Here is a 23,891-nt window from a genome sequence, read left to right as displayed (position 1 = left end):
ACATTGCTATTGATTATACACTTGGCATAGATGATTTGCTGTATTAGGTGCAATCTAAAATTTTTCAAATTCTATCACAACTTAAATATATTAAAGCATCCACAGTGTAAATGAAGCCTATAAAATTTCTCTAACATATAAGTAATCCTGTTATAAAATCAATAAGCACTCTTTAGCTTTGCTTCTTTAATAAATATGGATTCTTGCATAACTGGCTTGCTTAAGTAAATCTATATTCAAATTACCCTCTCTCTCAAGGGAAAATAAAAGATATGTGAAACGAAAATTCAGAACATGCTATGAATACCAAGGAAATCACAATGTAAGAAAAGTGAGTTTCAAATACAAAGTGCAATCATGATGTATAAATAGGAATATATGGAAATTCCTTGAGGTTGGCTCATTATTATGCCAACAGTGATACTAACCTACAAAAGTACAGCAAATGAAGAACAGGCACGATGTATATTTACGATGAAATAAGCACTAAACACGCACAAGCTTTGGGCTGGACCAAGGCTCCTGACCTTTGTTCCCACTGAGCCTGGCTGGAAGGCATGATCCCAGCCTCTGATATCCTCTGAGGGCTGCACCACTGCCACCACCCCTGGGGCCCAGGCAGGAGGCGGCCGCCACAACTGAGGTGGGTGGACAGGAGAGTTTCACATCTTCTTTTCCTAGTCCCAATTTCCCTTTGCCTTGATATGACGGTAAGCAAAAAAGACTCCTTGCTGCTATCATGGAACTTACAGTCAAATGCATGTTATCCTATGATATAAGTAAAATTTTTATTTTCTAGTTAATCATGAATTACTAAGGGCTTTTGGTTTTTACACTAAACATGTCATGTAGAAATGATATATTCTTCTTACATGGATAATATAAAACTGCTTCTCTTTAAGTTTTCTGATAATTAAATATCGTGTTCCCTTCATCATTAAGGGATTCCAGCATGTCTTCATAATCCCAGATTCCAGAAAAATGTTTCTTTGAAATTCAGTTAGGATAACAAAGAGAAAACAATTATTTAAAAAACTTGCAGAGAACAGTATGAAATAAATCGGAGAGTGACTGAAAAATGTCTCTTCCTCTTTCACTAATAATTGCTGTGTTCAAAATGTGTTAGGTCTCTTTCTTGTCCTACCTTTTCTCCTTTTTTCTCTCTTCTTTATTGATATATAATAGTTGTACATATTTTGGGGGTATATACGATATTTTGATACTTGTTTACAAGGTGTAATGATCAAATCAGGGTACTTAAGGTAGCCCTCACTTCAAACCTTTATCCTTCCTTCAGGTTGGGAACATTATAATTATTCTCTTCTAACTATTTTGAAATATATAATGAATTGTTGTAAACTATAATTTCCCAACCATACTATCGAATACTAGAACTTATCCTTCTCTCTACCTGCATTTTTGTACTCATGAACCAATTTTACCACCCACTTCCCTTCCCAGCCTTCCCTTTTCTTTTTGTCCTTCTTCCTTCCTGCATGATTCAGGCCTAAAGCCATTAGACAAGGCCCCGTAAGGAAGCATCTGCACCAGCAGTGGATGGGGGAGGCCAAATTCATCCAAAGATGACAGAGCTTGGTGTGAGGCGCATCCAGAATGGGAAAGCCAACCACAGGGAGACAGAGCCTGAGCAGAGGAGGGGACACCTAGGCACAGGGTAGCCCCACACGCATGGGTGTCAGAGCTGGGACAGGGGAGAGGACATCCAGGTGAGGGGTGGCCACACACGCAAGGGGTATCAGAGCTGGGACAGGGGAGGGGATCCACACATGTGTGGGGTGTCAGAGCCTGGGCAAGGGAGGGGGACACGCTTGCAGGGGAAAAGCTGGGTACAGGGATCAGAGCAGGAGCCAAGGGAGGAGGCATCTGTGCATGAGGAGGGGATGGCAGTAGAAATAGGAGGCTGGTTACAGACACGAATTGGTCCAATAAAGGAAATCTATCATCAGTCATGGAAGCTAGATATTTTTACTGTTGGTCAAAGGAGCTAGAATTGAAAGGGCAAAAACTGGAGTGAAACCTATGGTTGCTTGGAAATGGAAATGTCCTTGTGAAGTCATGACTATTAGTATATACACATACACACACACACACACACACATCTATAATGTACATGTAAATGTGTGTGGGCTTCACCTTGGTGCTGTGACACCCAACACCTAATGCCTAGATCATGCCTCTAAATGCTGTTCACTAAAAAACAAGAAAAAGAAAAAAAGTCAGGGCTCCTGATTCTTTCATCAGAATCAGGACCATAAAATCAGAGAGGGCTGATTTTAGGCCTCGAGCAAGCAGGAATAAGATCAGCCAGAAAGATCTTGTTCCACTAGAAAGCAAGAAAGGGCTCCAAAGATGGTGGGAATGTTTCAAGAGGACACAGAGGCCAGCTTGAAGAGGGGCCCACTGCACAAATCAGAGACAACGTGGGCATCAAAATAAATAGCGATGGTGGCTAGGCACAGTGGCTCATGCCTGTAATCCTAGCACTTTGGAAGGCCAAGGCTGGCAGATCGCCTGAGCTCAGGAGTTTGAGACCAGCCTAGGCAACATGGTGAAACCCTGTCTCCACTAAAATACAAAAAAGAAATTAGCTGGACATGGCAGCGTGTGCCTGTAGTCCCAGCTACTCGGGAGGCTGGGACAGGAGAATTGCTTGAACTCGGGAGATGGAGGTTGCAGCAAGCTGAGATTATGCCACTGGACTCCAGCCTGGGTGACAGAGCAAGACTCTGTCTCAAATAAATAAATAAATAAATAAATAAATAAATAAATAAATAAATAGTGATGCTAATGGTGTATAATTGATTTAATAGGAAAATACAAGACTGTATAGATATGAATAAATAAATAAATTGAAACAAGATATATGCCTAGTTTCAAAGTGCCTTTCCACAAAATATATCTTAATTATAAAGAGGAAAAGAGTATTTTCTATGTGAAAGAGTTGGATGGACGGAGCCATCATACAAGTGAACACCATAGGTAAGGAGACAAAGAGAAGCGATACATCCCTGATTGCACTCTGGGAGGACGCACCCACCATCGCTCTGTGATTCTTGCCAAAGATGCAGAACCGGAATCTATTCATGAGGAAGCATCAGACAAACTCAAGTTGAAAGACATATTACAAAATAATGGTCCTGCAATCTTCAAAAGTGTTAGGATCATAGGGCCAAAGAACCACTAAAGAATTGTTCCATCCTGTAGAAGATCAAAGAGACTGGAGAACACATTGCCATGTGTCATGCCATGCTTCTGAGCTAGGTCCTTTTGTGATGAAAGACATTGTTGGGAAAGCTGGAGGAACTTGAATAGGGTCCAGGCATCAGATGGCAGTCATAGAGCAATGTGGACTTCCTAGTGTTGGCAGGCATCTTGTGGTTATGTAGGAGAATGGTACTGTAGGAAATACACACTAAAGCTTTTGGGGTGGTGGGACATCAGATTGGCAACTTACCTCTAAATGGCTTAGCAAAGAAAATAATTCTCTGTACTCTATTTGCAACTTATTGGTAAGTCTGTTATTGTTTCAAAATAAAAGTTACAAAATATATTAGTGATTACACTTCAGGTTGAAAATGTGTTAAGGAATACCATCCATAATTTTCAGTTATTAATTAAATTTCCTTAATTTGGTGATATATCATAGCCTGAGAATGCCTTCTACTTCAAGGCAAATGCTGGTAAAATGAATTTCCCGAGAACAATGAACTCTCTTATGCAGCAGGGAAGGAGAATATGGATTTATCTTAAGTGAATATTTTGATTAACAGATAAGTTCTACGTGCTATCAGTGGATTGCCAATGTTCAAATAAATAAAATGAAACAAAAACTTCTTAATATGGATCTGTGCTAAACAAAATGCACTCTTCCCTCCTTTGATGGCTTAGAAGGCAGGGTGATATTGACTATTGTTTGTGGGCAAACTCTTTCTTCATATCAGGCCAGTATCCTTATTTTACATAGTGTTACATTCAACAATTACACTGCAGCAATACAACCACCAAATTTGTAACATTCTAATTTATATACACCATGCATAAAAAGAATTCAATAAAGTGTTTTTCTGGAACCTCAAACCAGTAGTATTTTTAGGTTATATTTCCAACAGTGGCCAAGGGTACTGAAAGCTCCTTTCTTCATTACTGTGATGTTTACCTACAAACCTCCCATTTCAAATCTGTTCGCGTGTTCCACCTTTCCCAGCTCTTGGAATTACTGTGAAATTGTTTCTGAGAAAATGGGAAATGGACTTCATGTTATTCTGTTCTTTTGGGTGTTGTTCCTTTATAAAATACTATGGAGTGAAGCATTTTTATTCTTGGTGCTATTTTAGAATTATCCCATCTCTGGCTGTTTGCTGATAAGATGTATTTTTCTTTGTCGGTTTTTGAAACTGAGTAAATAAAAATTTAAGATTCCATCTTTCCCACTTTTTTTTTTTAACCAATGCAGGAAAATAAAAATGCTTAAAAAAAACCCAGCTCAATAAAGAATACAGTATTCAGTGACTACCTGCAATACATAAAGTTCTTCATGCAGCACTTCCTTTTCCCTTTTTTGTTTTAACCCTGTTTGATTCTTACAGGTATTAAAACCTCTTCTTCTGAAATATTTTTTGTCCTATTACATCTGCACCAGCAGACACTTCATTTATTCCTGAAGGAGCAGAAAGGATAAGTACAAGGGATGTGTTCCAGGGTACCCCAAATAGTGAAGGTGCTGTGAGCCATGGCATGTTTTAGTGTCTGATTGCTCATGTGAGAAGGGATTTCCCACAGTTATTTTCAGCATATAAAGTGGCTGAGCAAATTGTTTTCTCATTTCTTTTTTTCTTTCTTTTTTTTTTTTTTTTTTTTGAGACGGAGTTTTACTTAGTTGCCCAGGCTGGAGTGCAGTGGCGCGATCTCCGCTCACTGCAAGCTCCACCTCCTGGGTTCACTCCATTCTCCTGCCTCAGACTGCAGAGTAGCTGGGACTACAGGCGCCCGCCACCATGCCCGGCTAATTTTTTGTTTGTTTTTTTTTTTTTTTTTTTTTAGTAGAGACGGGGTTTCACCGTGTTAGCCAGGATGGTCTCAATCTCCTGACCTCGTGATCCGCCCGCCTCCGCCTCCCAAAGTGCTGGGATTACAGGCGTGAGCCACCACGCCCGGCTGTTTTCTCATTTCTACCGCAAAAACATGCCCACCACCCTGACCCATATGTGAATGCCTAATGTTGAGCTTAACAGCTCAAATAAATGAGAAGACAGAAGAGTGGAATTTATAAGAGAAAGGAGAAATGCCCCACAGATACCCTCAGGAGAGGCTCTGAAGTGCAGAAACAGGAAGCGAAGGCTGAGGTAGAGATCACATCCACAGGAGTGTTTCTTGCACTTCAGGCAAGGCTAGATTGTTCTTTTGAGTAGAAGGGTGGTTTCCAGGGGCTAGGGGTTGGGGGAAATGGGGAAAAGTTGGTCAAAGGATGCACGCTTTCTGTGATAAGATGAATAAGTGCTGGGGATGTAATGTACAGCATGGGTGGTGATAGATGTGTTCATTAATTTGAATGTGACAACCATTACACAATGCATACATATAGCAAATCGTAATGTTGCACACCTTGAATACATACCACCTTTATTTGTCATTTAAATATTTTAAAATAAACGTAAAACACCCACCTTCATTCTCTCATTGGATTAGTTACTGGCTGGCCTCTGTCTGTCTCAGGTGGTGCAGGTTCCTAGCATGTGTCAAAGGTAATGCAGAGAGGAGCCATATGACCTTCCTCCTCTTCCTGGGAGTGGGCGCTTCTTAGTAATATGCGAACGAGCCAGGGTGAAACTCTAGCCCACTGTGTAAAATTAGAGGCCACTGCCTCTACAGTCAGCGTGGATAAAGGACGCTTAATGAATGCAGGTTTTCCTGGCTACTCTTAATGAATGTGATGTGATAAGCAGTAGGAGATAAGGATTGAAAAAAGTGATCCCCAGAAAGCTTTCCAACTGAGAGAGACTACTATAGACCCAAGAGTGAGCCTTCACTTCCACCTCAAGTTTCCAAATGAAATAGCATATCAAGTGAAAGAAAAACTGGTTTCTCAGACCCAGGTGACCTATGCCTAAAGTTCCTTTAGAATGGCACAGTGCTGTCACAACTGCAATTTTCTCAGTCCCACTGCATTTTATGTCATGGCTGTATTTGTTGCAGTTGATCTCCACAGAGCAAATTAAACGTGCTTTTAATAGGTAAAACACAGAATGTTAGGAATAGCACCAAATCACCCTCATGTTTATAGGTGTACATAATTAGAAATCAAACAGCGTTTAAAATGCTTGTAACTAATTAAATAGAATTGTTTCTTCGAAATTCTATTTATTAGTAAGTTAAAATTTGTTGTTGTAGCATTTTAAAGAATTACTTTACTTTTTTAATGCTCATAGAACTGATAGAAAATTTTAAAATGAAGAAAATTTTTATCTTTGTAAAGACAGTTTTGAATACCAAGGTAGAGCGAAGGTGGGAACAAACTATGAAATTAATTGTATAAGTTACTTCACTATAAAAATGAGTATTTAATTATAACATATAAGAACACCTTTTGACCATCAAAATCATACCACCATTCAGCAATCGCAAAATAGAATTGTCACATCCAACTTTCCTGCCACCATTACTTTTATAGTTGCTAACTGCTAAGTGACTACGGATCCCACCAATGGCAGTGGAGTGGGGCTGGCTCCTCAGTGTTATAGGGGGTCAGCCTCAAAGGGCAGAAAGGGAACAGCTGCAGTTACTACACTACACACACCCTGAATGGGCCAGCAGCACCTGCCTCACCCCCTGGTGGGATGTGGAAAGTCATTCTCCACAGATGTGGAGGTGCACCCACCTGCCAGACCAGGTGCTCCTTGCCTCCCGGTGTTGCAGACAGGCAGACGCTAAGCACGATGGTGTGGGAGGAGGAGGTGAGAACACTGGCAATGATGGCATCTCGCATGTTGAAGGGCAGCATGGTGTACACGACGAAGATGATGAAGAGGAAGAACGACACCTACGGGCAGAGAAGAAGAATAGTAAGAGTCACCAAATATTCTGGTTTCTAAGAGCCTCCTGTTTCCATCCCATTAAAGGCTGCATAGAACAGCATGAGACATGCTCATTTAAGAAATAATCTGTGGACAAAATAGGGCAGTCAATGCAAATAAGTCCACTGGATTACAATAACAGACCAGTCGCTGTGATGGAGAAAAGTTTGTTTTCAAAATTTTGGGACTTAACTTTGATATCCAAACCACTCCATGAGTAAGGATGCAAAGCTGGTCCTAAACTATCAGGGTTCTGTATCTTTGCTTTAGAACATGCACTGAGGATTCTTGAAGTGATCTATCAAACTGCAAAGGGAGACCCACAGAGGAGGGACAGGCATCATCGGGGACGGGGGTGGACAGGGTGGAGACCCATGGAGGAGGGGCAGGCGTCATCAAGGGTAGTTAGTGAAAGCAGATGCCAAGAGCACGGGTATGTAACAAACAAAAACAAAATAAAACAGCCTGCGGATGGCTCAGCTGCCGGGGAACTCAGAGTGGCAATTCCTCCAGAAGTTAAACATACACAGCAGTTCTACTCCTGTGTATATCTCTAAAAGAATTGAAAACAGGTACTGAAACAGATAAATGTACACCCATTTCATAACATCATTTTCCTAGCAAGCAACCCCAAGGTGGAAACACAAATGTTCATCACAGGATGAATAAACAACATGTGGTATATCCACACAATAGAATATTATTCAGCCTTAACATGGAGTAAGATGTCAATGCATGCTACCATACAGGGGAACCTCAGAAACATGCTAAGTGAACAAAATCTGGGCAGAAGACCTCATAGTGTATGATTCCATTTACATCAAATATCCAGAATAAGTAAACCCATAGGAATAGAAAGCAGATTGGGGGTTGCCAGGAGCTGGGGGAAGGGGACTGGCTGGGGAAGGGAGAGTAGCTGCTGACTAGGTGCACAGTTTCCTTCGGGGATGATGAAATCTTCTCTGAAACCAGATGAGGTGTTGGTTGCACGACATTGGGAGTGCCACCTTAAATTGGGTAATTTATGTTGTGTGAATTTCAGCTCAATCAAAACAATCAACATGAAACCTCTCAAAGAAATGTTTGGCATGAAAAAGAAAATGGTTTAGTAGGTAATAAAAAAAAAGATCATTTTCTTTACAAAAGGAGCAGAGACAGAACATCAAAAAGGATGAAAGGTGAACAATCCAGTTGGAAGGGACTGAGGTCAGGGAAATAGGGAATGGGACATGTGGCCAGCTTCCCATGTGGCTCTTGACTGCAAGCAGAAGGGAAGCTAAGGAAAGCATGCCCCACTTTCACAGTGTGACCTGTGTCACCTGAAGGGGATGCTCAAGCGCTGCACAGCTGGAAGGACGTGGTGCAATCATGCCAGCGCTTCTGGGACCAAGTCTGGATGTGAGCTCCCGAGAAGAATGTGGGCAATGAGCTGGGCTCCCGACGGATTTAAAGAGGGAAGCCTGGGAGAACACCAGGCTTCTTCTCTCCTGGGAATCTGCACCACGTATTACAACCTGAAAAGAACCATCTGTCACCACTTCACTATTCCAGGGTGGTGTCTGATCAGCTGTATTTGTGTAATTGTCATACACAAAAGAGCACAGGAAAGATTAAGGAGACATAGCCTAAAAATAAACGTGGGTCCTGAAAAGGCACTCTTCAATTTGGCACTCCAAGTTTTTTGGAATAGGCTTGCTGAATGAATGCTTGTTAAGGCACTCCAACCTGAAGAAGCATTCATTCTGCAGGCCTGTGTGAAGCTCCTGTGAATGCAGCCAGGTTCTGGAGGTGGAGGGTGCAGGACAGAGCCCCAGCTCTCAGGGGCCGCAGGGCCCAGCAGAAGAGATGGTCATGCATGCAGCTGTCATCTCAGTCTGCGTCCTGAGAGAAGGGCACCTGCCCTCACTGTGAGGAGACAACAGGGTGGTGGACTCTGAAGCACCTTCTCTAATTCTTGTGAGTCCAGCCATCTCGGGACGACAGCCAGGAGAAACCCACTGTGAGTGGGAAAAATGACCCGGAATCCTCATCAGGAAGCCCCGATTGGGCATGGACCATCTGCTTCATGCCCCCGTCTCCTCCCATTCAATCTATATTTAAAAGGGCCCTCAGGCCAAAAACTGTGGGGGAACACATTGCCATAGCAATAGTTTTTTCTGGTAAATATTTTTTCTTTCACCTCTTTAAAAATAAAGACTCTGAAGGTTTTTTCAGCAAAGCATTATTATTTAGCATCATATGCATTCCACTTGTTCCATTCCATATTTGGGATGTGAAACCAAGGCAAAAACTATTGTCTTAGACCGTTTGTGTATAAAAATGCAAAGTTTGGCTGGGAAGACATATCAGGCATGCCTTTGGAGGGACTTGTAGTAAGCGATGCTCTATCTACACAGGCAGGCTGGGAAACCTCCCTCACTTCATCTTCCCAAGGAAGGAACATGCATGAGTTCTAGCCCCCAAATCATCTTTCAAAACCATTAAGAGCTACCACCAGCACACACTGGTGGTTTGCTGTGCAGATCCCTTCCCAGGTCTCCAACGAATCTGACTGAGAACCACAGAGCTATCAGAAAGGTTTCTTTAGGAATGGGAAAATCAATTGTTGTGTATTTATAGCTTATTGAGCAAATGAAATTTACTTTGGAATCTCTGTATTGCCCTCCAATTTACAGAAGGCATGTTCGATTAAGATACTGTTTTCTCTACACATAACATTTATGTAAAATCTTATATCCCATAACAGGTATTAAATGAATAATTTCAGGTACCAGAGTTGACAATTACAAAAGAGAACCCCTCTTTTATGATTACATATTTGCTTCTATGCAAAAAACCTTTAGCATTTCTTTCAAATTATCCTAACTTTTGAGTAGCTTAATTTTGGATAACTTTAAAATTCTAATACCATCTCCATTAAAATAGACTTCTGCAAATATTTTGAGCCTTGAAATGGAAGTCTGTGGAAGGCTTATCCACAATAACCAAATGGAAAATAGATCTTCAGTTTTCTGAATACAGGAGTCCCTGTTAAGTATTCATTATGAGATGGCAAAATTAATTTTCAAGGGTCAATTGCGCAAATTGCATTAAATCAAATCAGAGGTTTCCGTGGTAGCATTTCAGGAGTTTGGCTAGTGGTGCTTGGGGAGTGTTCGGCAGGCGGGACAGGGAGGAAGAAACTCAACTGCAGCTTCAAGTCCCACGGGGAGAATGTTCTGTACTCCTTATTAATCTCAAAGAGTTCTCATTTTTTTAAGCCTGCTTTCCAATGCAACTTCAAATAGGGCCATATGTAAAACTAAAATGGATTTGGCACATGTAAAGAATGTGTGGGTAAAAAGCTCCAGAAAGTCGAATGCTATCTCTTGGGTTTCCATGTTACCATGGGGACATTCCCCATGGATGACATTCCCCTTAGATGTACCTCTGTCCAGAGGCTAAAGAGGGCAGAGCCAGGGATCTCATTCCTGTGATCCTGTGCAGAAACCCCAAGTTTGTACAATAGCTGAGGCATCAGCACTTATTCCAATAAAACAGTTTGAAGTGTGTCTCTTAACTCCAGCTCTGCACTTGCCTTTTGCAAGACATGCCTATCTTCCTACGTATCTTCTACTTGCATCTCAAGCTCCACAAGTTTCAAATCAACCAAGAGCTTCTTTATGTTCTTAAACCTGTTTGTCTTGCAGGATAACTCAAGTCTGCCCATAATGGCTGTCTCCAATAACCCAGGTGCAAATCCTTGAAAGTCACCTTTGAAAATTCTCTCCTCACACCCACACTCAAAAACAGGGTCTTCTCATTTTAGGATTCCAGACCAATGGGTTGTCTCTGTCTGCCTGCTTCTCTCCATCCTGACCTCACTGAGCTGGTTCCTGGCATTTCTGTTTGTTAGGAAATACAGTTCTATACTCTTTCCCTCTTTGCCCTGCTGCAAACAAGGGAAACAGAGTGTGTACCCTTCCTCCTACGTGTCCACTCCATGCCTTTCTCCAAGTCTCGGGTAACCATCAGGACTCTTTACAAATAACTTTTGCTTTCTTCCTTCTGGGCATGTAATATAACTACATTTCACTATTGTCATTTCAGTTAGGTGAGGGGCGAGTGGAAACTTTAAAAGCTCATGCACTGTTAGCCATGTCCTCTTGCCTCCCTGGCAACCATGGAAACATGGAGTTGAGGCTTCTCCCAGTCTGGGTCCCCAGACCCAGACTGAGCAGCACAGTCTCTCAGCTGACCCACACAAACCTGTGTTCATGTGAGTGGTTGACAATCCTTTGTGAGGTTAAGCCCAGAATTCCTAAGCACAGTTCAACTGGTCCTGACTGATACCAAGTTTACAGAAACACATACACACACTCATGGGATGTCTTACTGATGTCATATTTTTAAAAAATGGGTGCTTTTATATATAATACTCTGCAATTTGCATTTTTTCAATTAACTATACATCATGGGCCTCTTTCCAGGTCTATAATCACAAATATATTATTTACTTTTTACTAGCTGCAAAATATTCCGTGGCAATGGGTGCACCATCTTTGACTCTAGTATTTCTCCACTGATGCTCTCCCTCCTGGCAGGATGGGAGCCCTTGTCTAACTGCTGCAGTAGTGCTCCTTCAGTTCTTCCTTGCTCCAACACCATCCTTTCTCTAATCCAGACAGCATTCTACTGCCAGATGCCTGATTCTGAATGCACAGGTCTCATGTGTTTCTCCCTTGGATGAAAACCTGCAGCTTGCCTCAGACCACCTGCACGAAATGGAAAACCCTCCCCTGCCTCCACCCACACCCTCTAGTCCTCTTCATTGGCTTTACTTATTCACAGCATTTAAAGTCCCCATTTATTTGTTAATTTTCTCTCCTGACATGGGTAAGCATAGTGACAAAACCAGGAACTTGATTCACTCATAGCCAAGACCCCAATGCCAAGGACAGTACCTCACATATGGTAGATGCTTCATGAATATTTGCCGTCTGCAGGAAAGACTATTATACATCCTAATATGAACCAAGCCATAACCACCTCATTAGCATCTACTCACCAAATGCGTCTCTAAAAACATTCCAACATCCTCCTTGTTCCAACTGGACTTGCCATTAGCTATAGACATGCTAATTTTCAAATTATCATTTCTCTATTTAGTAGATCAATTACATTGAAACACTCAACTGGACAGACATTTGTCAGATGCCTATGGCAGGCAACAGCAGATACTGGGTTGAATCTGGAGCAGCCTCAGTTTGGGCAGCCCATGTTCTCAGCCCAGAGAAGCTGGCCCCTTGCAAATCCCCCACCCAACTCTCTTGACTCAGCACATCTGCTTCTGCCTTCCCCAAAACATAAGATCTTCCAAAGAAGGCCACTTTTGAAGAGTTTGATACAACAAAAACTCACTAGGGAAGGAGAACATGAACACTGTCACCATTTTTTCATGAAGAAAGCTCTTTTGTGGAGCCAAGCTCAAGCTCATCTTCTTTCTAGAGGGTGGGCATAACCCCCTGGGTGAGTGTGCAGTAAGAGCTCCTTGTGCTAATGAGATTCTGAGCTGAATTTTTTAAGAGGCAGTGTCATAATTGTGCAGTCAAACAATGGTAGAGTGGAAGGGACCATTTAATCCATCTCTTCAAAGGCAGGCTGCAGAAAGCATAGGACTTGGAAGACAAGCTGCTCCAGTGATTTCGTGGCTTCTTCAGATCATGCGTCAAGTTCATTAGCTTCTTGAGGCTGCTGTAACAAATTACCACAAAGTGGATGGCTTTAAATAACAAAAAACTTTTCTCTCACAGTTGGGAGGCTAAAAATTTAAAATCAAGGTGTCAGCAAAGTTGGTTACTCCTGGAAGCTCTAAGGAAGAATCTATTGCAGATTCTGGTGGCTCCCGACAATCCTGAGCAACCTCTGATCACTCCACTGTCATCTTACATGGCCTTGCTCCCATGTGTCTGTGCCTCTGCACAGCGTTCTCTTCTCCGTGTATCTATGTCCACATTTCCCTCTTGCTATAAAGACCCCAGTCATTGGATTTGGGACTGACCCTAATTCCAGTATGACCTCATCTTAACCTGATGACATCTGCAAAGACCCTATTTTCAAATAAGGTCACATTCAGAAGTACTGTGGGCTAGGACTTCAACATATCTTTCTTGGAGAACACAATTCAACCCATAACATCAGGTTTATGCTGTAATCACACCAGTGTTTAGATCTCAAGTATTTTCTGTCCACTTTACATCCCATGTTCCATTCCTGAGTCAGACATGAAAGGCAAGTGTCTATAATATCAAGGTTACTTACAATTTATAAATCCAAACTCATTTGATAGAAATATTCTATTTTTACTTTTTGGACATAAAATTACCATGAAAATGGAGAGGAGTTGAGGTACAGCTTAAGCAAAGGTAGACCAGGCTCATGGATAGGTCCTAACTTGATTCTACATACATCAGGTCTATCAGGGTTCCACTGTCTCAGGCCTCTGCTTCAAGGCCCATGGACTTTCACAGTGTGGCTCAGTATTTCTTTCAGAGTGCAATGACAGGCCAAAATATTCCCAAATATGCCAATCACAGATTAAAAGATGAAGCTTCTGGTTTTCTCTTTCAAATGACTCTCAACTCTAATATATGGATGGAGTGTTCCCATTTGTTGCATTCTCCCCTGGAATGTGTAAGCAAGCAGAATCAGCAAGCTAATCAAGATTAGCTACAGAAAGCACAGTGGTTCTGTGGAGAACACAACATCAGAGAAATACTTCCTATTTTTGTTAGGCTAGTAACATTAAAGGAAATAACATCTCAGTGAACCTAATGTATTTTATAACCAAAGGCAGAGCAATTAAAATCATTTTTCTCTCCAAAAAATCTAAGAAATTAGAAATACCATAGTATTTACAGTAGTAACTTAATTTCAAAGACACAGATTTTACCAAAAACCATAGGAATTATACCTTCCAACAATAGTACCGGGGTATAGTTCTTATACATTGTATCTTGTTGTTGCAGAATACAACTAGAAATGCCAAAATTTAGTAAAAATAGTCCAAGGAAATTTAGAATTCTTAAACATTAATCTAATTGAGCATTCTTAACGGTAAGTTCTAAGTTCAAAGTAATGTTTTCTCATTGGATGTCATCTATATCTCAAAGAATTGATGACTTTGAGAATATTGATGACTTTGATACCATTTACTAATTAGGAGCATTGTTTAAACTTTCTGGAAACATAACTAGAAAGCTGTATAGTGGAAATGTACTTTACATTTTCGATAACAAAATCTGCAAAACAATAAACATGTTTTCACCTAGATGATTATTTTCTTATCTTGTTCCTTGATAATACTGCACATAAGGATTACTCTGAGTCACAATTTTTTTTCATACAAATATCACAAACTGTGTAAGGGCATCTTCTGTTTAATTGGGGGAACCTCATTCATCCCAACGTCTAATGCTAAACTGTCAGTGTTACAGATTCTTTGAGTATCTCTTTAGGATTACCCTATTTCTCAAGTTTAACTTCTTTTCCCTTCTCCTCTCTCCCCAGATCTCTGTGTGTGTGTGTGTGTGTGTGTGTGTGTGTGTGTGTGTGTGTGTGTGTGACATGTATTTTCCACATATTCTCCCCCACTGAAATTCTATCACATCCCAGCTCTGGTTCAGTTGAGAAACCACCTCTTCCCATGTCAAAGACCCAGGCGGACCCACAGGTATACAACCAAGAGAGAGGGTCTACTGTGTCTCCAGTCTGACATCTCCTCATCTCCTCTACAGAGATCTGGATCTCTGGGTCAGGTTTCAGCAACAGTTCAGTTCTTGATGCTTCCAGATGCTTCCACAGGTCTCTTAGATTCCATTCTCTTTTCAATCATTCTGGCTTCCCCAGGCTTCACAGAACTTCACATGGGGCTGCAGGCTGAGCTCCACTGGCTCAGCTCTAAGGTCTAACTCCTAATTTCCACGTTCATATACCATAGTGGATTACACAGACCATATGACAAAATTGTTAATATCATTTACAGGAAGACATGACACAGAGACTCTAGATTATCAAAACAGGCTTGGAGTATGTGGATGCAATTTTCACAAAGAATATTTTATGCCCCAACTCCATTGAATCTCTGTCCTTCTTGTACTCTCTCCCATCTCATTTAATAAAACCCCTAATCCCCTAACCTAGGAACTATTCTTTTTTTTTTTTTTTTTTTTTTGAGACAGAGTCTCGCTCTGTCGCCCAGGCTGGAGTGCAGTGGCGCAATCTCGGCTCACTGCAAGCTCCGCCTCCCGGGTTCACGCCATTCTCCTGCCTCAGCCTCTCCGAGTAGCTGGGACTACAGGCGCCCGCCACCACGCCCGGCTAATTTTTTGTATTTTTAGTAGAGATGGGGTTTCACCGTGGTCTCGATCTCCTGACCTCGTGATCCGCCCGCCTCGGCCTCCCAAAGTGCTGGGATTACAAGCGTGAGCCACTGCGCCCGGCCTGGAAATATTCTTAATAGTTTTCTCTTCCTCATTCTTTCCATCCCTGCAAAAACATCCAGAGCCCATCTACTCCCTCCTGCCTGTGGCTACAACATCATCCAAATCACATGATCATCCTTGGATTCCTACAACAGAATCCAAATAGCCTTTCTTACACTAGTGTCCCCTAGAATGAATTTTCCGCACAGAAGCCAAAGCAATATTTTTAAAAGTTAAATCTGATAACAGTAATCCTCCTCTGTTCATAGCCCTCTGATGGTTTTCTTTTTTCTTTTTCTTTCTTTTTTTTTTTTTTTTTTGACAGAGTCATGCTCTACTGCCCAGGCTGGAGTGCAGTGACGTGATCTTGGTTCACTGCAACCTCCATCTCCCAGGTTCAAATGATTCTCCTGCCTCAGCTTCCCAAATAGCTGGAATTACAGGTGTGCACCACCATGCCCAGCTAATGTTTGTATGTTGAGTAGAGACGGGGTTTCACCATGTTGTCCAGGCTGGTCTTGAACTCCTGGCCTCAAGTAATCTGCCCACCTCAGCCTCCCAAAGTGCTGGGATTACAGGTATGAGCCACAGCGTCTGGCCCCTCCAATGATTTTCTGTAACACTTAGAATAAATTCAAAGTCCTTATCATGCCAATAAGGGTCTCTCACGATCTAGTCCTGATGCTATCTCCAGTCTCGCATCCTACCAACTCCCATCACCGCCATGTTCATACTCCCTCCACACCGGCCCTCCTGCTCGTCCCTGAGCAACCGCAAGACCTTTGCACTGGTTGTTTTTCTGCCCCAAAGTCCTTCCCCAAATCTTTCCTTGGCTGGCTGTTTCTTGTCATTCAAGCTTACCACTCAATTGTCACCTCCCCAGAGAGAATCCCCCCAATCTCCCTATCCAAAAAACCCCTCGTTTTCTTTCTTGCTAATAACACTACATTTTTTTTCTTTTTTGAGACAGAGTCTTACTCTGTCGCCCAGGCTGGAGTGCAGTGGTGCTATCTCAGCTCACTGCAGCCTCCACCTCCCACGTTCAAACAATTCTCCTGCCTCAGCCTCCTGAGTAGCTGGGACTACAGGTGTGCGCCACCACACCCGGCTAATTTTTTGTATTTTTAGTAGAGATGGGGTTTCACCATGTTGGCCAGGGTGGCCTCGATCTCCCGACCTCACAATCCACCCATCTCAGCCTCCCAAAGTGCTGGGATTACAGGTGTGAGCCACTGCTCCTGGCCCCTACATTCTTTACATCATTATTGCAATTAGAATGTTTATTTTTACATTTTTAATTTTTTTAATATTTTTGAAAATTTTTGTCTTCTGTCTTCCCCCATACATATGTTGGCTCTATGGGGACAAGGACACTGTTGGGATGGGTCCCTGCATCTGCGAATTCTACCCAGCACCTAAAAAACCTTAATGAAGATTTGCTGAAAGAAGGAAGGAAACATTTCAGGCATAGTAACACTTGAAAGTTATGAGTAGGGAAGCCCCAAGGAGGCTGACTGAGCAGAGGCAGGTTCTCAGCGATATGGAAGTCCGGCACATGTGTCAGGTGCTGCACACATGTGTTAATTCCCTAGTGCCTCAGGCAGCACCTCGATGGCAGTCATTTTATTCCTGCTCATCTTAACCTCTCTGCAGTAACAGAGTATCACAACTCTTCATATCATATTCTTCACTAAAAGACCCACACACACTGTAAGTAAGTAAAACCACCTTAGAACAAGTAATGAAAATTAAATCAACTCCTCTGCATCCACTGTATGTTCTGTACATTTGTTAACCTGGGTCTCATGACTTTTACCTGAAGAGATGCACCATCTGCCCTTTTCTCCCCAGTTCATTGAGATAGTGGGAGGTACCAGCATCCTCAGCACTTCCCATGATTCCCTGGAACAACAATGACCCTGCATCCTATTTGACTTTGTGGAGCTCAAGATCTTTGTTAACACCAAGTATGGTGCTTGGGCCTGAGCCTAGCTGCGCCCGGGAGCTTGTTAGGAATATATTCTCTTGGACCGCACCCTAAATTGACTGAATCAGACTCTATGGTAACCCCGCTTCCCAGGTGCCGTGCCTGTGACCCACACTGCTCTGAAGGGTTGTCAGTGAGCCCCGTGATCAGAGTTACTCTTGCTATAGTGACAGCCACTGCAGGGGAGTTTCCAATATTCCAACCAGATAAGGATCATGCATTCAGCTCTGCCATGCAGTTCTACTCAAAGTCTGGCGCTAAATAAACGTTGACTAAATCAATGAATCAGTGAACTAGGAGGAATAATTATGCATCTTTTGACTTGGTTACTAGTTTCTATTTCTTGACACCTCCAAACCAAGTTGATTTTAAAATAAAAACCATTGAAAAAATATATATTTCCTTTAAATTTCATTTCTACTTAATAAGAAAAAGGACCACATCAACAATCACAGAGGACATGAGACTCTGGCCTTTTTCAGACCTTCTCTGTGTCATCATTACCCCATTCTGCTACTTCTGTTTTACTGACGGAGAGCTCTTGTTTCATAAAAGGTAACCAAACTGTCCGTTTCAGTCACCAAATAATACCTCTTATTCAATACCTGACCATTTTAAGTAGAATGCCATCTTTCTTACGGTGAAAAGCATAATTGGAAATTCTTGGAAATTCACTTTATACTATTTAATAAAACCTCTTATGATCATAATTCAAGATAAAAGCCCAGGAACATGTTGACGACTAGATTGTATAAAAGATTTTATCTTTCCCATACAGTTACCTTAGGCTTAGAATATCAACTCTATAGAATGTGAAAATATTTCTTTAAATGTTATATTATTAAGCAAAAGAATACATATTATGTTCTTCGATGGAAAGCCAGGGCTTCAAAAGAGTAATGATCAAATCATGAATCACTGGGTAGCTTTCATTCTTCTTCTGAAAATGTTATTCAGAGTTAGAGAGATTGATGATGGAATCAGAGGTAAAACAATAACTTTCACTGTGCTTTTTCAAATTTAAAATAAGAGGTATGTCATGCATTTTAAAAAGCTTGAGAAAAAGAATAGTAGGATATAACATTAAAAAAAAAAATGGGTGTCCTGAGGGAATACAGACGGCTGACGGTCTTCTCCAGCTCTTCATCTGTTCTGAACCCTCAGCCTCTACATTGGGCAAAAGGACGGTGGCTGTGGATTCTGGCCCCATTTCTCCTCCTTTTCTCCTAATCCTGATTCCTTCTTTTGCTGTGAATATCCATATACCATATGTGTCATCTTCCCTCTCCATTCACCATGCATGCATTTATTTACTCACCAGCACTGGTTTTAACTCTACAATATACATGCATTTTCTTAGCTATTAGAGATAGCACAAGGTCCCTGCTCTTAAGATCTCTGAAGTCTCCCAGAGTGAAGCCCTATTTCCAAACTTGTCCATTGATTTCCCAAACCTTCTTTTTTTCCCTAACACAAACATTATTAACTTCAGGATCTCTCTGAAAGCCTAATTTGTTTAGTTAAAGTCTGCAAACTTTCTACCAATAATTAACAAACGACTGTCTTATGACTGAATGTGGGCTATCATCTCCATCTTCATAGTTAAAGCAAACTCTGTTCCTTGGGCCTGGAATAATAGTGCACCATTCCCACATAGTACTCCTGTGTCCCCCAGTACCTATTCAGATTGGAAAGACTTCTTTTGGAGGGGGTTTTCTTGGCCAACATGAGGATGAAAACACAATGGCCCCTTCCTTGCATTTTCCTTGGTTCCCTAATGTAGAAGATGTGGTGGAATGCCTGATCAGACCACAGTTCCTTCTCCTTCCTCACCTGGCCACGGAACCTGGCAGGTGAAGTGTGCTCCCCACCCACCTGAGCATGGACCTGGCTGTGTGACTCACATTGAGTAATAGAATATGGGTGGCAATGACACCTTGGAAGTTCAGAACTGAGGCTTTTAGAAGCCTCAGTCCATATTTTTGCCAGCCCTCTTGGAGCTCTGTCTTTCCACAATGAGACAGTTGTGGTCCAGAAAGTCACATCTCTTCAACTGAGTCCCGGGTTAAATACACATGGAGCAGATCTGGACCCAAATCAAATTCTGGAGTTCATCCTTCCTGCTGAGCTTGTGGAGAAGGCTAACAGAGATCAGACAAACTCAGCCGACCTGAAGACGAGGGGGTGTGAAACATGAAATAAATTATATTGCAATAGCCACTGAGATTTGGGGCTTGTTACTCAGTATTATTTATCAGAGCAGAAACCTAACTAATATAACTTTTGTCAGAAGTAAGATGCTAGTGTAACACAAACCTAAAAATTGGTAATTATGCTCGTGACTGGCAAACAAGGACTTAGGCAAAATGTTAACCCATTGGAAAAATAATTGGTAAGCACAGCTTCTAAGATAGCCATTTACCAATAATGTCCAGGCTTCCCGAGCTCTTTGAATTGTATGATAAAGTCTTTAGAAACATCAGAAGAAGAACTGAAAAAAGTGAAATATTACACAAATATCTCTCAGTACATAGAAAAAAAAACATTGTCCAGCTTAAAATTGATCTTTTTTCTACCTGAAAATATTTTATAAGCAGGCTTTATCGGCAAGTTTTTTTTTTAATTTTACAATTGGGAAAAACAAGGTACTGAGGGGTTAAGTAGTCGCCTAAAGTCATAAGGCAACGTAAAAAGAGGCCATGATCTGCTGAAGTCGAACATTATTCCTACATAATCCCTGAAGGTTAATGGAACACCATGAGGTAAGCTCACTCAGTACACGGGGTATTCACATTGTTCAAAACACAAAGAACCTTGAGAATCCATCTGCCCTAACAAAAAAATTTCGTTCCAAAACCAGGAGGTCCTTTTCCTTAAAAATTACCTTTCTCATCAAATGCAAAGAAAGAAAGTTTATTTGGAAGCAACCAGGTAACGTAATATTTATCAGAAAGTGCCTCCTTCTTATTTTTTCTAGTCACATAATTAGGAGAAAATAATGTACCTTTTGATGATTTTTTAATCATTTATTTCAGAAGGTAATAAATAACTTTCTACCCTAGGTTTTTACAAAAGTGGCTCTGTTACCATTTTCATCTCTCCCTGGCTCCCTTTCGATGTGCACCAGAACACAAGCCCTCCCGCATGTGAAGAAATCTCCACCTCTGTAACTTGGTATGTAGACATCAGGCAAGAACAAGGTGGGTGGATCACGAGGTCAGGAGATCGAGCCCATCCTGGCTAACACGGTGAAACCCCATCTCTACTAAAAATACAAAAAAATTAGCTGGGCATGGTGGCGGGTGCCCATAGTCCCAGCTACTCGGGAGGCTGAGGCAGGAGAATGGCGTGAACCGGGAGGCGGAGCTTGCAGTGAGCCGAGATTGCACCACTGCACTGCAGCCTGGGCGACAGAGTTAAAAAAAAAAAAAAAAAGAAAAGAAAAGAAAAAAGAAAGAACAACGCATCAAACATTTACCCCTTTCTATCGCAGTTATTCCAACTTCACTTTCATTAGTATTCAGATTCAAATTATACAATACACTGCCATTAAATCAAGGATTTATTCTAAGCCCATGTGTTCAAAGAGAAGGTTACAGCACTTAGGTAGCTAGTATTATAAAACAATACACTTGGACTTAGGAATTACTTAAATAGGAATACACTGACGATTCCATCAAAACAGTTAATCAATCAAATATCACAGTGCCCTGGCTTTTCTTAAACCATTTTTTTCTTGGGCAATGGTAACCATGGCCTTCATTTTTATTTATCTTTCTTTTTCTGTTCAAATGCCAGCTGTTTCATCCTACTGTTAAGTACTGGGGATAAGGCAATCTTTGCTGCTTGTTTATCCAGTATATAATAACATAAGTGTTGTGTGTATGATGGTTTTTAACTTTTAAATCACTGGCCTATATATAAAAACATCTAAAAATAGTCTGCATATTTTATAAGTAAAAACTAGTTATACATTTTTGAACGTACATGATCTTTTTTCAACTTCATTTTTGGCATTCTTCCAACTGTTTACACACTTTGTTGAGTGTTCAGCACCATGCTAGGCTGAATCTATGGCTAATAGACTATGCCATTGGCAAATACTACCTTATTTCTATTTATGTAAAGGAAAATAGTGATGCACGAAACAATTTGGAAAATAAGTGATCACGCCCTCAATAACAGGTTGGCTTTGTAGAAGAAATGGTGTCCTGGAAAATTGCTTTGAATTATACCATCTCAGAAGTGGGGGGGAAAAAAAAAGGTAAGGTCTTCATAAAAAAAAATAAAATGTTATATAAAAGGGCTTTTATTTATATTCACTGTTTTGGTCCTTATGAATATTCATGTCCATATTCTTTTGAAACATTAAATTTATTTAATCTGAAAGGCCAGCGCTTCAGATGAGAAAAGCTCATGCAGGGAAAATGAGTGAATTATTCATTTAAAAACAAATATTGTTTTGGGACTCCGTTTTACACTTGTATATTCAACAAAGACATAAATCAGCATCTAGCGGAGCAGTGTATTGTAGGATGGGCTCTTACCACAAAAAGACCCTCCAAGTTCTAAATGCCTTTGTTTGCTTTTCTCCTTACTGAAAGAGGACAATCTCAATAGGAAAGATGCATATCCGTGAGCTATGAACACGAATTATTTTAGCATCTGCGTTGGCTCAGTGGGGCTTTCTTGAATTACATAACATCTTCCTGCACAGCCCTCGGCTCCAACCCATCAGGGGGATGGTCGCCTGAATCCCTGTGCTCTCCCCTGTATGTTCATGCAAATGGGGCCCCTAATGAGCAAGTCCACTGCCTGACAATAATTAAAGCACCACTGCCTACTGCACCAGCAGCTCCCTCGCATTTATATGGGACTCCATGGTTTGCACAGGACGTGGTCTTTCTAAGCCTTATTTACACTCAGGATTAAGTTTCAGGTTTATAACACCCTTACAACATGTACCATGCTATTTAAAACAATGAGATTCAATCACTGCTGTCATGAAAACCAATAAAAACTACACACCTTAACAGGCTTTGCATTACTTTAAAATCACTTCAGGCCAGGCACGGTGGCTCACACCTGTAATCCTAGCACTTTGGGAGGCCAAGGCAGAAGAACTGTTTGAGCCAAGGAGTTTGAGACCAGCCTGGGTAACATGATGGAACCTCATCTCTACAAAAAACACAAAAATTAGCCACAGAAAGGCGTGGTGGTGTGCGCCTGTGGTCCCAGTTACTCAGGAGGCTGGGGTGGGAGGATCGCTTGTGCCTGGGAGGCTGAGGCTGCAGTAAGCTGTGATGGTGCCACTGTACTCCATTCCAGCCTGGGTGACTAAATGAGAGCCTGTCTTAAAAAAATAAATAAACCCTCTCTTCCTCTGAATGCAGTAGTATACTTTAAAAAAATAATAATAATAAGGCTGCAATTTTTGGTCAGGCACGGTGGCTCACACCAGTAGTCCCAGCACTTTGGGAGGTACAGACAGGCGGATCTTTTGAGCCCGGGAGTTCAAGCCCAGCCTAGGAAACACAGTTAAACCCTGTCTCTGCAACCAGCCAACATCGCACCACTGCACTCCAGCCCAGGCAACAGAGCAAGACCCTGTCAAAAAAAAAAAAAAAAAAGGAAAAGAAAGAAAGAAAGAGAGAGAAAGAAAGAAATCACTTCAAAGATAAGAAAACATGTACTTCTTGCTGGACAGTGTTTATTTTTAAGGTGATAACGACTTTACTATTACCTAAATATTAATAGGTGTATATAAATTCCTGCCTTCAGAGGCATTATATTCCAGAGTCCAACATTAACTAGAGACATGGGAAAATTTCACACTCTGCATATTTTCACAATTCTATCCCTTTTAAAAGGCAGATGTTGAAACAGACTCAGTTGGTTTTATCAAAAGGAATATTGTGTTCTAGATTCTGTAACATTTTGATATTTGGGTTTGTGCTTGGGTCCATTTTATTTTTATTTTTTTTTTCTGGTTCATAAGGGATTTTCACTCTGTCATTTCACAAACAGGTTCTTCATTTAAGAGGAGCCATGGGCAAACATGTAACCCACACCCGGAACAACATGAAGCTCTACGATTCAGAATGCCTTCGGCTGATATTATTTCTGGAAGCCCACCAGGTGTTTTTCTCAATCCCAGAAGCCAGGGCAGCTGAAATAGCTCTTCACATAAGAGCGCACCTACATCAGGAGCACAGGCAAAACCTCAGTGAAACATGCCTTTCGCTGACTGCTTTCTGTGGCGGTAAACTCCCGCAAAGGACAAACCCAGGACAATGAGCGGGTGTGTCTGCTGCTCTCGAAAAAGCCTGTGCTTTCCTGCATTCTGTTCTC

General features: G+C 41.4%; 1 protein-coding gene across 1 annotated transcript in view; it reads right to left on the bottom strand.

Moving 5' to 3' along the window:
- Positions 1-23,891, bottom strand: part of ADCY2 (adenylate cyclase 2) — a 434,401-nt gene that overhangs the window by 302,387 nt on the left and 108,123 nt on the right. Inside the window, exon 3 of the mRNA XM_030813903.1 lies at positions 6,896-7,057. Within this exon, the coding sequence (XP_030669763.1) occupies positions 6,896-7,057 (162 nt within the window). The remainder of the gene's footprint in view (positions 1-6,895; positions 7,058-23,891) is intronic.

The sequence above is a fragment of the Nomascus leucogenys genome, chromosome 6 (assembly GCF_006542625.1).
Source record: "Nomascus leucogenys isolate Asia chromosome 6, Asia_NLE_v1, whole genome shotgun sequence".
NCBI lineage: Eukaryota > Metazoa > Chordata > Mammalia > Primates > Hylobatidae > Nomascus > Nomascus leucogenys.
The sequence above is the reverse complement of the archived record's forward strand: the minus strand, read 5'-3'. Positions and strand labels throughout refer to the sequence as shown.